Source organism: Balaenoptera physalus, assembly GCF_965194825.1.
Source record: "Balaenoptera physalus genome assembly, chromosome: 15".
NCBI lineage: Eukaryota > Metazoa > Chordata > Mammalia > Artiodactyla > Balaenopteridae > Balaenoptera > Balaenoptera physalus.
In genome coordinates, this window is record NC_138894.1 from 11,788,846 (window position 1) to 11,801,706 (window position 12,861).

The window sequence follows — 12,861 nt, forward strand, 5'->3', positions numbered from 1 at the left end:
CCCATGACTATAAGTAAAACTGTCACAGCAAATATAATCTGCATGAAAAAGCTGGTTCCAAATCCTTGCCAACTGCAGGGGGAAAAAAGCAAGCCTGCTCTGATTTCTGCAACAATCTCCGTCAACGGTCTAAGAGCTAAGCTCTCGGCCCTGGAAGGAGCTGTGGGAAGTGATAGGGAGGCCACCAGGGGCCATGGCACACGTGTGTCAGCCCTGCCATGCATGACCTTCTCCAGGCCCTTCCCTCACTGCTCGGGAACCTCAACCCTTGGCGATGGCCATGACGGCCACGCTCTCCCTCCCATCCCTGCACAGGCCTTTTCCCTGCTCCCACTCCCTCCCCGAGCCTCCCATCCGCTGGATCCTCCACCAGCCCCAGGCAACCGTCCCCTCAGGACTAAACAGCCGTCAGAAGCCCTTCCTCACACAGAAGACTAACTGCACCAGGACCATCGCTCCCTTGCCTGGCGCTGGAGGTCGGCATGGTGTGGTGGCGCACCTTCCTCTCCTGCTAAAGACGGAAAGCACAAACCTCACCTCCCAGGCGACAGCCGCGGGGGAGCTCGTTACCAGAGCGGTAGACGACGAGTCCAGATGGGAGTGAAAAAGCGGGAGCAGGCAGGCCTAAAAGGGGTCACATTCTGGCACAAGGTGTTGTAAGATTTCTCTTGGTGGCTCTAAGCTCTGAGTTACCCCAGATCCCTGCAGATTATCTGGTAACTTGGCCAGTGTTACCAGTCAGATCTTCTCAAATAGCCCAAAGCTCAGCCCAACAGCTCATGGTCTCGGGCCATCTCCTGATTCTTCAAATGCTGAGCCCCCTGGGGCCCCTTAGAGAGACTTGGTCACAGCAAAGCAAGAGAAGCTGGCTCTGCCACTGGGGGAGGCGGGGTGGTGCCACAGCCAGAGCACATGGACCTCAGTGAAGCCTGGAGTCACTTGTGCTTTCCAGCCGTGTGTCTGCTTGGCCCCAGCCTACCGGGAACTGAGTGGAGGCGCTAACGCCGCTCTCTCACAGCAGAGACATGCGGCCCAGGGCAGCACTGACCCTCCAGCTGCTGCGACTCAGTGAAGTCACTAACACTTAGAATTTGGACTCAGGCTAAGTTTCTGAGCTTTGGTGGCACCCGACATTTTGGGGGACTGCACGGGCTAGGGGAACACACCCCGTGGGAGAGTCCACCAGCACCTACGCCCACTAGGATGCTGTGAGATTCCAACCTCACTCAGAAAAGTTTAGCAGGGACTACCCTGGTGGCGCAGTAGTTAAGAAACCGCCTGCCAAGGCAGGGGACACGGGTTCAAGCCCTGGTCTGGGAAGATCCCACATTCCGCGGAGCAACTAAGCCTGTGCGCCGAAACTACTGAGCCTGCGAGCCACAACTACTGAAACCCGCACGCCTAGAGCCCGTGCTCTGCAACAAGACAAGAAACCACAATGAGTAGCCCACGCACCGCAATGATGAGTAGCCCACACACCACAATGAAGAGTAGCCCCCGCTTGCGCAACTAGAGAAAGCCCACTCGCAGCAACGAAGACCCAATGCAGCCAAAAATAAAAATAAATAAAAAATAAATAAATTTATAACAACAACAAAAAGCTTAGCAGCGTTACTTTGAACGTGTCTAGCCCCAGCACTGGTGATGCTCACGGCCTATGCTACAGCCCAGCCCACAGTGCCAGGGACACTAAAGGACACCAAGTCTCAAGCAGCACCAAACGCACGGGTTTGCTGGCTGCCTCGCCGGGGTGCCTCCCGGGACGCGTCCGCCGGCCCGAGAAGATGGGTCTCGCCTGCTCCTCAGTGACTGCCCCACGGCCGCTCAGCCGTCGGCTGGCACGGCACGAGGAGGAGCCGGCACACTGTCACGGTCAGCTCTCCTGCTGTCTCCCTCCTGCGACAGACGTCTCTGGTCCCGAGACATCCTTCACAGCCCATGGCGGCTCAGCGCTGCTGGCGCTGCCTCTGCGTCTCTGCTCTCTCCCTGCGTCTGTTTCCATCCGGCCTCATCTCTCCCCTCTTTTCTCCGCCACGTTTCCCGCATGTCCTGACGCTGGCACTGGCAGGATGGGGCCTTTAAAGCCTTTGACACCCAGTGATGCAAAAGCACCTTATGTTTCAAGGTGGGAACTGAAAGATCACAATTTCAGCATCTAAAATTTTCCCATTTGGGTCCTCCTCATAATTTTCATTTCTAATCATACCTGTTGGCCTTTTTCTAAGTTATTTTTAGGTGTCTGGTTAATGCTCTGGGTTGAAGGTACTACATAAGTTTCTGTATTTAAGATGTCCTATGAGGCCACCCATGAATAATAAAAAGCTCCAGTAGGTTGACACAGAGAACATGCCCACGCTTACCAGATTTACCCACCTTTTCATTGGCTAAATGTAGGAGACACGCAAAGGCCAGAGGTATGGAGAGGTTCTGAGCCATGAGGGGAGGAAGGCTGTAAAACAAAGAGGCTAGTAAGTATTTAGCTGTCACTGCAATTCGAGGAACAAAGGCTCTTTCATCAAGTATGAATACACATGGTCAGTGAATAAACTAATGAGAAATAAACATTTCAGATGCCTTTTAGAAGCAGGTTTTTCCAGCTTCTTATTTGGAAATAAAATATTTCCTGTTCCATTCCAGCCACTGGTGCAGAAAAATGCCTTTTTAAAGGTGGGCTACATTAATTCATTTATCAATGCAGAGAAGAAACAGAAAAACTGTGAGAAGTGTGAAAATGGCAGGTCCGTGTGCAGAGAGGGGTCTGTCATACCAACAGCCTGGGCTGGCGCTCCCTCAGCTGGGGCTTGGAGGACGAGGGGGCTCGGGGGGAAGAGGGGAAGGGGGAGGAGGAAGGGAGGAGGGGGGAGGGGGAGGGGGGAGGGGGAGGGGGGAGGAGGGGAGGGGAGGGGAGGGGGGAGGAGGGGAGGGGAGGGGGAGGGGAGGGGGGAGGAGGGGAGGGGAGGGGGAGGGGAGGGGAGGGGGAGGGGAGGGGGAGGGGAGGGGAGGGGGAGGGGAGGGGTCTGTTGGCAAGCACCTCTTCTGCAGGTCCTTTGTGAGCCCACTGAGCTTCTTGTCAGCCACCTGTACTGGGTCCCCTGCTTCTCCATTTTCTCTGTGGTTTGCCTGACAGAAGAAAGGACACTCAGAGATCAGACTGGGCCCAGTTTACTTTCGAGAGAGCAACATAAGCTTATAAAGCTGTATCTCTAAAAAGAAAAGCCTACATCAGAATGAAACCAAAACAATTTCTTCGGTACATTTTGAAGAAAAAGGATCCATAGAGGGACCCAGTGCCTCAGCCCTAGACCCTAACACTGACATCGATGGGGGTGGGGGTGGGCGGGCGGACAGGACTGGGTGATAATATAGATGAAACATTGATAATGGGCATTGAAGTGGTCATTGATTATACTATTTTCTCTCTACTTTTGAATATTGTCATAATAAAGAGTTGTTTGTTTAAATAAACCTATATTAACCAGAATCCCTGGAGGACAGGGTATTATGAGTCATTTAAATTCAAAGGTTAAACAGAACCCTCTTCCTACTCTTTAAAAAGTACATTTCTCTTATATTTGCATCCCATCCCACTTTAATTGATAAAATCTTATGAATATGACTGAAGCTTTATCTGACATCCAAGACTACAGCTCAGGGTCCTTAATCAAATCATGCATTTTCACTTCTCAACCAGCAGGGGAAGGTATAATAGAATGTGTTGAGTTTGGAAAGCTCAAAACATTCTCTGAGCAGAAGTCTAGAAGAGGAGATGGAAGGATTCTAGTTAACCAGAGAGTTCCATTTATCTGGAACAAGTTAATCAGGGTTTCACTTTGCTCTAAAGGAGAGACAATTTGACAGCATCATATATATACATATATATGTATACATAATATATATAACTACTTTCCTACTTTCCCAAATCAGAATTATTAGATCAAAGAGCTTAAACATTTTTGGGGACCTGAGATGTTAGAAGCTGCTTTCCAAAAGGGTTATTTATCAACTTAATTTGCGCCAGCAGCGAATAAGTACTCCAGTTCTTCCTCTAACTCCATACTGAAAAATGTTCTTTAATTGCTAAAGCTGTTATTTTAAAGCAGCATAAAGATGCCGTCATTTGTATTTTTTGATTACGAGCAAGGTTGAGTAATGTCCCATACCCTAGTTTACCATCTGTATCACCTTTTGTGTGGCCTGCTTGTTCATATACTTGGTTCATTTCAGAGGTGTGATGTCTTTCTTGTATTTTTGAATGAATGCTTTCCACGTTAGTGCTACTGATCTAGGAGCTCAGACACAAGCCGCACCCTCCTCCATGCTGGGCACCTACAGATTGAGTGGAACCCATTACCTCTGCATCCGCCTGCTTGGGGATCTCCGTCAGCAAACTCCACATGCTCTGCTTCAACTTCTTCATGTCCATCTTTTTGGCAGCCTTAGCATACTGAATTTCAATTTTATTTACCTGAAATAGGTATGTAACGAGTAAAACTAAGCAGAAGAAAGAGGCATTTACCACCAGCTCTTTGTAAAAAGAAAGTCTGGAGTTCAAATAATGAAAAAATCTAGTTTATACCACAAAGTTATAGAGCTTTCTTTGGACATACACAGAGTCCCTCATTTCAATCTAATTTATTTTTGATCAAGTACAGTCTTCGTTAAGGATATCCTGGAATTCCAGTGTAAGAGATAAGTGAATCAAATATATATGAAAGCACCAAGCCTGTCACTTGGTAGGGAATAGATGCTTGATGTATGATAATTTAATATGAGTTGAATCTGGCCAAGATTTTCCAGAGCCAAATAGCTAGCCTTACCCAACCAGCATAGAAACCCATTTTCTCTGCCTGCACCCTTCATTCACACAGTTTGCTTGTGTGACTGGCTCACCCCTAGTCATACGGCTTATCACAATCTTTGGAGAGATGGCTAGTTCCACACAAACACAATTAGCATAATTAGTCCAGTGGCGCAGTGGTTAAGAATCCACCTGCCAATGCAGGGGACACGCGTTTGATCCCTGGTCCGGCAAGATCCCACATGCTGCACAGCAACTAAGCCCGTGTGCCACAACTACTGAGCCTGCGCTCTAGAGCCTGCGAGCCACAACTACTGAAGACTGCGCCTAGAGCCCGTGCTCCACAACAAGAGAAGCCACTGCAATGAGAAGCCCACGCACTGCAACGAAGAATAGCCCCTGCTCATCACAACCAGTGAAAGCCTGTGCGCAGCAACAAAGACCCAACACAGCCATAAATAAATAAATACATAAATGAATGAATGAATGAATGAATGAGCCACTTATAGAGCAATGGGTTAAAATCGAGAAGGAAAACAATCAAGCTCAGACCAATGTGACTCTCACGAGAGATGCAAATTAAACAGATCTCAGGCAAACAATATCAGATATAATTCTTGGCTTCCTCTTTACCTTCTGGGGCTCAGCTACCAGATTTGACTCCCCGTAAGTGGTGATATCTAATCCTTGGACTTCAGGCGCGTCATCGTTGTCTTGTGTTGCCGTAGGGGGATGGCCAGAATGGTCAAAGGTCCCAGCTGGTCCCACAAATAAGTCATCTGACTCTTCATAATCACTGTCAGCAGCCTGAGCAAGGAAACAGCTCTTCAAGTTCTCGGCAGAGCTGTTTGGGGGGCTTAGAAATATCCTTGACACAGATTCCGTACACAGCAAGAGCAGAGCACCTGAGAGTTCGTGACACTGAGTCAAACCTAGAATGGACTTCTAGGTCCTCTAGTCATCTTCCTGTTGCACATGCACCCTACTAGAGAGGCGTCTGTTAACTGAGCCCTCTGGAGTAAGAGAGCTAAAAGGAATTCAGTAATCACAACAGCCAGTGTCCCTCTGCTTCTAATGGATTTAGGATTTCATTTTACAGAAAGCACTCCTGAAACACCAGAGACGTGACCTGTCGGCTGGCCACAAGCAGGGGTCCTGCTGGGAGCCGGTGAGAAAGTCACTCCTGGACTGAGCCCAGCAGGACAGACCAGGTCTCTGGGGTGGGGCCCAGGAACCGGTTAACAGGCTCTCTGGGTGACTCTTAGGCCTACTGAGCTTGAGGAGCACTGCTCAAGAGGCCAGTCTGGATTTTTACTAAAATGTAACAACCTAATTCTCTTCCAAGCAAGAAAATAAGGTGAATAAACTATTCTTCCAATTCTTTCCCTTCTCCTCACTTGCAGGGACACAGATGGGGCCTAATATTTCCCCCCTTTCTGTTATATTTCCATCTGCCATCTCATTCATAGAGTCAGAGAAGGGATTTTGAGATTATTTAGTCTAAGTTCTAAAGATGGGGAGTAGTTTGTACAAGTTCACAATGTGAGAACCAAAATCAGAGCTACAAACCTGGTCCCCTGAGATCCACCCTCTACACTTTCTTTTTCCCCATTAGGACACAACCTCACAACCGTCTTCACATGTCTATGTGCTATGTCTCCCCAGCCAAAAAATATTAGCTCGTAAGAGTAAGAAGAGTGTTTCTTTTCCTTTGAAATCCCAAAAGAGCCAAGATAAGTGCTTTGTACAGGCTCAAGACTCCATCCGCATGTTGACGGTTTACTGGAGTATGTCCACTCTTTTCCTGTGTACAGAGCTTAGAGTAAGGCAGGCCAAGGTTCTGGCTGTTGCCTCAGCTCTGCTCCGTTCTCTGATGCCTGGGGCAGGGCAAGCGTCCACAGGCCCCCGCCTGATTCAGAATTTCCTCTAGTCATCTGCCCTACGGGAAGGGGCGAGAAGGGAAGCGGAGAGAAACACTCTGCCGCTTAGAAGAGAGGACGGCGCGCTTGCCCCGTTTACCTGGAATCCAGGGCAAAAGTTGGAGGTGTCATTAGGGTTGTTGTAATCGTAGTCTTCAATTTCTTCACAGTGCTCGGTCCCTGCCCTCTGGCCGTGGGCCATCTTAAGTAACTAGAATGAAGGAAAAAACAACTGCAGAAAGCAATTTCTAGAAAAGCAGCTAGTAAACTAGGTTGGGGAGATAACCTTAGTTCCTACGATCATGTCCCAGAACATTAGGGTTATAAGGGCCCTGAGAGGTCATCTAATCCAGCCAACTTCCAACTAACCACACAACTCCACTCTAGAGCAAGCCCAGGGCAGCAGGGCTCCGAGCTGCCATCCATCCAAATACACCAGAGCAGCTGGTTTGCAATCAGGTCTGCACACAACTTCATTTGAAAAAGTGTTCCTTCACTAAAAACAAAACCACCTACAACTATCTGAAAAGAAGTCCACTTGTTGCTGCTTGAAGAACTCTGATGGAAAACTCAATCACTACTTTAATTCACAGGCAGCTGGTCCCATTCCTGGACCATCACTGTTCCCCACATAGCTACAGGGAGAAACCCGAGCTCTGCTCCCTGTCACCACATCTGCGGCTCTTGTTCCGCCTTTGAGGGCCTCACAGAACAAGTCTGCCTCCTCTTTTGGGAATGTCTGTCGACCAGAGCCCTTCAGATTTGCAGGCCCTTAGGCCAGTGATCCTCATCTGGGGTGTGTGTCTTTGGGGTGAAGGAAATGGAATTAAAGGTGGGTACAGTTTACAGAAGCACATTGAATATTTTAATATAAATATATACTCCAAAATAGCCCCCCAAAACCCCTCAATGGTTTTGTATTACAAATCCAAAAATAAACAATAGATATTAAGAAATGCCCACTTTCTTCCACTTTCCTTCATATGGCACAATTTCTAGATCCCTCTCCATTTAGAATAATACTCTCCTCTGGACACACTCTAAATTGTCCATCGTCTACAAGAAATGTTTCAGGAAGGGTATGTGACCCCCCTCATGTATTGGCTGGTTGCTATTAGAATCACCCTTTAAGATATTAAACTGGATGGGTGGTTGACCTGTATAGTCTCTAGCCAGACTGAGTGTTTAATAGTCCAGTGTTTACTTTCCAGTGCTTAATAGCCATTGTCCTAGTGTAGCTCTACTGGAAGGACGAGGTGAGGAATCTCGGGATCCTGCTGCCGGGCTGCCCTACTACACATGCAGGGAAATTTGTCCCTGTGGATAATCAGAAGCAGGAGTTCCTTCCTCTATAAGAAACAATTATGGAAAAAAAAACACACAAAACACAGAAAACTCCTGGAGTGCAAGGATCAAATGACTTTCTACAACCTTCACATCTGAATATGCAAATTACCACCTAAGCCACATTCTTCAGTGTTCATAGTAAGGGCCTGAGGAAGGAGAAGGTGGCTTGTGGCCATGGAAAGCAGCTGGAGTTGGGCCGGGCTTGGCGCAAGTGTCCTACCGTCTCCCTTCAGCTCCCCAGCAGCCTGGCTCTGCTCCTCCGCCCCAGGGCTTTATTTTCTGATTACAGTAAGCAGCTGCTGGCATCTAAGCGATACTGAACCATGACCACAGTTGCTACTACTGCTGCAACTTTGTTATCTTTCTGCATTTTTTTCTTTTTTAAAATTGAGGTATAATTGACATGTAACAGTAAATTAGTTCTTTCTGCATTTTTAAGAGTATTTTTCCTAAGTGAACAGTATTGATTATAAAGAAAATTATGAGTGTTGGATTATCAAAACAGAACGTGAGATATCAGTGAATTCAGGGAACTGTATACATATCATTAAGCCTTGTGGAGAAACAGGCAAAATAAGGAAGAGGAAACTGTAGACTGTTTGTATACTTGACACCACAAGATTAAAACAACCAGGAATGCAAATGAGTAGAGGGTCCAGATAAAACAGAACTTAGCATGACCCACTACCTGGTTACCCTGGCAACAGGAACACCCTCTTGCTGCTTAGCACCACCAGAGGGGCCACAGGCAAATGAAGTGAATAGCGACTGGGGTGCACACTGGCTAGTCTAGAGAGCTCACCTGAACAGTCATGGAAGGAGCGCAGGCAGGCTGTGCAGCGCTAGGGAGCCCCCGAGGACTGGCACCTACATCGCCCTGCATGTCACAGTGGGCTCACATCTACACCTTGATCATGGGGAGGCAATGTGGGCTGGGGAAAGCACCTGGCTAGTAAATCCACAACTATCATGAGAAAGTGAAAGAATCAAGAAATAACTAACAGCTTGTAAAAGCCTTGACAAAAGGTTGTTTATCCCCCTTGCATTTCGGCAAGTAGGCCAGAGTGTCCAGCAGTCCAACCAGGTGAGGTATTTCCAAGTCTTGAGTGTGCATCTGTCCTGTGAGTTTTTCCCTCCGGCTCTGCCTTACCCAGGCGATCTCCCGGTAACTCCGCTGGGCTAACATGAATTCCTCCTCACGTGTTCTCCTTCTCCTGAAGGGCACTGACAATCACACTACCCGCCACTTGATACCTCTGATGCTAAGAACAGGTTCAACAACAACATGACCTCAAGGAACCTAAGAACAGCCTTACCCTGGTGCCTGGTTTGAGATGCAGCTGGACAAGATTTTCAGTCTCATAGTGGAAATCTGTAGGAAGAGTTGTGGCTCTCCAATTCTGGTTCTCCAAAGTGGACTTGGTCAGAACAGTAGCAGCCTATTAATTAAAAAAAAAAAAAAAGGTAGTTTTTAGGCATCTTTAATAAAAATGGTATTTATATATATATACTTTTTTTTTTTTTTTTGGAAGGAGCTTGGGAAGGGTTTGAGCAGCACTGATCTTCCTACTTCTGTGTAAAGGAGTGATTCTCTTAGACCTTATTCACATTGATTCTCTCTGCCACTGAGTTTGGGACTATTTCTTAATTCCTCCAGGGATTGAGGGAGAATGAAGCCATCCATTTACTCTAAGAGTTAAATTTATAATGAATTTTTTAAAACCACATCTAAAAGGGAAAGAGGAGTGCAAAGAGTAATTTAAGAAGCACAAATGATAATAAATCCAGCACAAACCTTTGTTTTTCGAAAATATACATCAAAGTCAATATCATCGTCAAAGTCGATTTCAAAATCCTTCTTTGTGCTCTTCTTTCTGTTCTCTGATTGCGAGGTAGTATCCTCTGCAGAAATGAACACAGATGTCAACACTGCTCACTTCTGTGGCCTATTTACTCATCTTGCAAGATCATCTGACAGCCTTACCAACCACAAGGCAGCATTTGTGTCTGAGCATCATAACAGCACTAGGAAAGGCAAATCATACACCTAATATTTATCCCTATAATTTGTGTTTTTGACAAGAAAACAATATTAAAAAGATATGCTAATTAATCACTTCTTTTCAAAGAGAGAATGCAAACATTTAACACTGGCACAGCACTTCAGAGGGCTGCGGAGTGCTGCCGGTGCAGTAACTCGCACGGCCCTCTGGAGCCTGGGGGCGCATTCCCACCTCTAGCCACTGTTTGAAGTCACATGGGTGCTGGGTCAGGACAAAGTCACAGGCCAGCTCTCCTGACTCTGGGCACTCACTCTTCCCACTCAGAGGCTTCAGTCTTAACTGATCCCTCACCCCAGGCCAGGCCAACTGACTGTCCAACCAGGAGGCTGCTTATCTGTGTATTTCTACAGCTTGTCAGGAGATACAAGACAGTGACTGGCATTTCCCTTCCTAGGCTGAACTGCTGACTGGCTGGTCATCTGCCCTATCTCTTCTTAGAGTTCCATCTAGAAGTACATACGTTTGTGCCGGAGTCTAAAGCGCCAGTGATCCGGGCCAGCCCACATCGACATGGTTCGGGGGCTAAAGTAGGAATACTCTCCAGGTTTCATGGATAGAAGGGGACACAAGCTCCAAATGTCTCCATCCCCGAGGGGAGTCATTTCTTCTCTGCAACACATGTGAAATCATGTTTTAACATGTACAATCATGCACGTGGTGATACAAGACAATTGTGTATTTACACATAAAGCAGCATGTGACGCAGCTGCAGACTCTACCTACTTTTCCACAAATGGGCAACATTTCTAAGAGTAAGTCCAACATAAATCATCATTAATAAGCCATTAGTTTTTACTTAATCAGTGCTTTTGCTTCTCTTCATTTTATAATATGATCGTATCTATATAAGTACTTTAGATGTTTCAGAGTGCTTCATAAAATGAAGTTTACCCATTTGAGAGACAAGAAAACAGAAAGAAATTGAGTTTTTATATAAGACTGCACAGCTAGTAAAAGCCAGAACTGGGAGCTGGACACCATCCCCTGAATCCCAGCCTCAGGGTCTTTCCACACACAAGGCTTCCTGCCACGTGACATGGTAACCGCGTTCCTTCTTCACCATGCTTCCATAAATGAGGGCTCCACTCACACTGCTGTACTTCCTACTGAAAGTGAAAAACATGTTATTCTAATTTATGTTCCCCACATGATTGGGGGCCCCCCTTATAATCTATCTGTTAAACCATCTAGCTTTACTCTTTGCTGTGTGTGAAGTGCCTAACTGGCCCATCCAGCATGGCAATTTTGGGTTGGTTTTTCACCCTCTCTGCAAGGTACTAGAATGTGTGAGGTAGCTTTCACCTAAAGGCCCCTGCCAGGTCAGAAAGCCTATTAGTGCTGCTGCAGTGCCCTCTAAAGGTAATGGCAATGAGGAAACTTCACACGGCGAGGACCTTTTCACCTGTATTGAGCCATACATAAAAATCTCCTTTACATCAAGCCTATGGAATAAGCTAAAAAAGCTTTAAAAGAAGGAATTTGCCTTTATCTACAGAATCTTTTTTTAAAAACCAGTAAACTGTATTTGTATATTTACTGTGTGATAAAAACTTAATTTTAAAAATTAAACTATACTAGGGACTTCCCTGGTGGTCCAGTGGTTAAGACTCCTTGCTCCCAACGCAGGGGGCCCGGGTTTGATCCCTGGTCAGGGAACGAGATCCCGCATGCCCGAATTAAGAGCCCGCATGCCGCAACTACGACCCAGCGCAGCCAAATTATTAATTAATTTAAAAATTAAATTAAAATATACTTAAAAATCCCCACTTTTAGTCTGTAACTGCCTAGCCTGTGTTGTTAAGTAATAACTGTACTGCACTGTACTGCATTTCTCCCAGAGGGAGAAAGAAGACAGCTTCAGGAGCATCCCCACTCAATTCTCAGATACTCTCCTGTTAAAGCGATGGCGACTGGGAGGGCAATTTATTGGGAACTTACAGGCAAAGCTCTAAAGAGCTTGGCTCCCATCTTCTGAGAGTCTGTGGGCCAGAACCAGACTGAGGCCCTTGAGGCTTGAACTCTAGCCTTTTAATAATTCTTTCAATACACAATGCTATGTGGCAGGTACCCTACTGGTCCCAACTCCCCCACTCACCAACTAACTTAATCCATAGCCCACCCCTCCATCAGGCTTCTCTCTGCCCTCTGGAGGGAGTCTTTGTTTCTTCTACCCACCCCCACAACCACAAGTCCCCTCCTTCAATGTAGCACCAGCTCAGTCATGCTGCACTACTAACCGCAGGTTAAAGGTCTCCCCAGTTAAGTGCTCTGGGGTGGATCCTACCATCCACAGCTCATTACGTGCAGCCAGGATTGGCCAAGGGTGCAGGGCAACTCCCAGCTCCACCCCATTTCCTACCCTCTCTGAGCCTGTTTCCTCACCTGTAAAACGGGGATAACAGGACCTAATTATAGGGTTGTTGTAAGGATTAAGTGATTGTATTTTATATATTATATAAATTATGTGAAATAACGCAGGTAAGGCACCTGGCAGAGTGTCTGGCATGAAGTCAGGATAATAAGGAGCTCAGTAAACATCAGATACTACTATTATCATCTAGTCCGAACCGTTCACTTTATGGGTGAGAAAACAAAGACCCCAAAGGTGATGCCACTTGTCCCACATCTCACAGCCATCCATGGCAGGGTCAGGCTTCGTTCAGTGCAAACACTTGCTGAGCTCCCGGGAAGCTCCCTATCCTTATGCCAGGGGTAAGGATTTCAAGATGGACAA

The 12,861-nt window shown here is 46.8% G+C and overlaps 2 protein-coding genes across 5 annotated transcripts in view; both read right to left on the reverse strand.

The window, feature by feature from the left end:
* The window catches only part of FER1L5 (fer-1 like family member 5), a 336,005-nt gene that overhangs the window by 242,523 nt on the left and 80,621 nt on the right, over positions 1–12,861 (reverse strand). The gene's annotated exons all lie outside the window — the stretch shown is intronic.
* The window catches only part of NCAPH (non-SMC condensin I complex subunit H), a 37,632-nt gene that overhangs the window by 597 nt on the left and 24,174 nt on the right, over positions 1–12,861 (reverse strand). For 2 of the 4 annotated variants that reach the window (XM_082427317.1, XM_082427316.1), the window contains exons 10-18: positions 10,588–10,736; positions 9,860–9,966; positions 9,381–9,503; positions 6,818–6,928; positions 5,432–5,605; positions 4,352–4,465; positions 3,032–3,120; positions 2,374–2,449; positions 538–624 (exon numbers count right to left, since the gene is read on the reverse strand). In XM_082427317.1, coding sequence (XP_082283443.1) covers positions 538–624; positions 2,374–2,449; positions 3,032–3,120; positions 4,352–4,465; positions 5,432–5,605; positions 6,818–6,928; positions 9,381–9,503; positions 9,860–9,966; positions 10,588–10,736 — 1,030 coding nt within the window. The remainder of the gene's footprint in view (positions 1–537; positions 625–2,373; positions 2,450–3,031; positions 3,121–4,351; positions 4,466–5,431; positions 5,606–6,817; positions 6,929–9,380; positions 9,504–9,859; positions 9,967–10,587; positions 10,737–12,861) is intronic. The other 2 variants (XM_082427319.1, XM_082427318.1) reach the window with 1 other exon arrangement.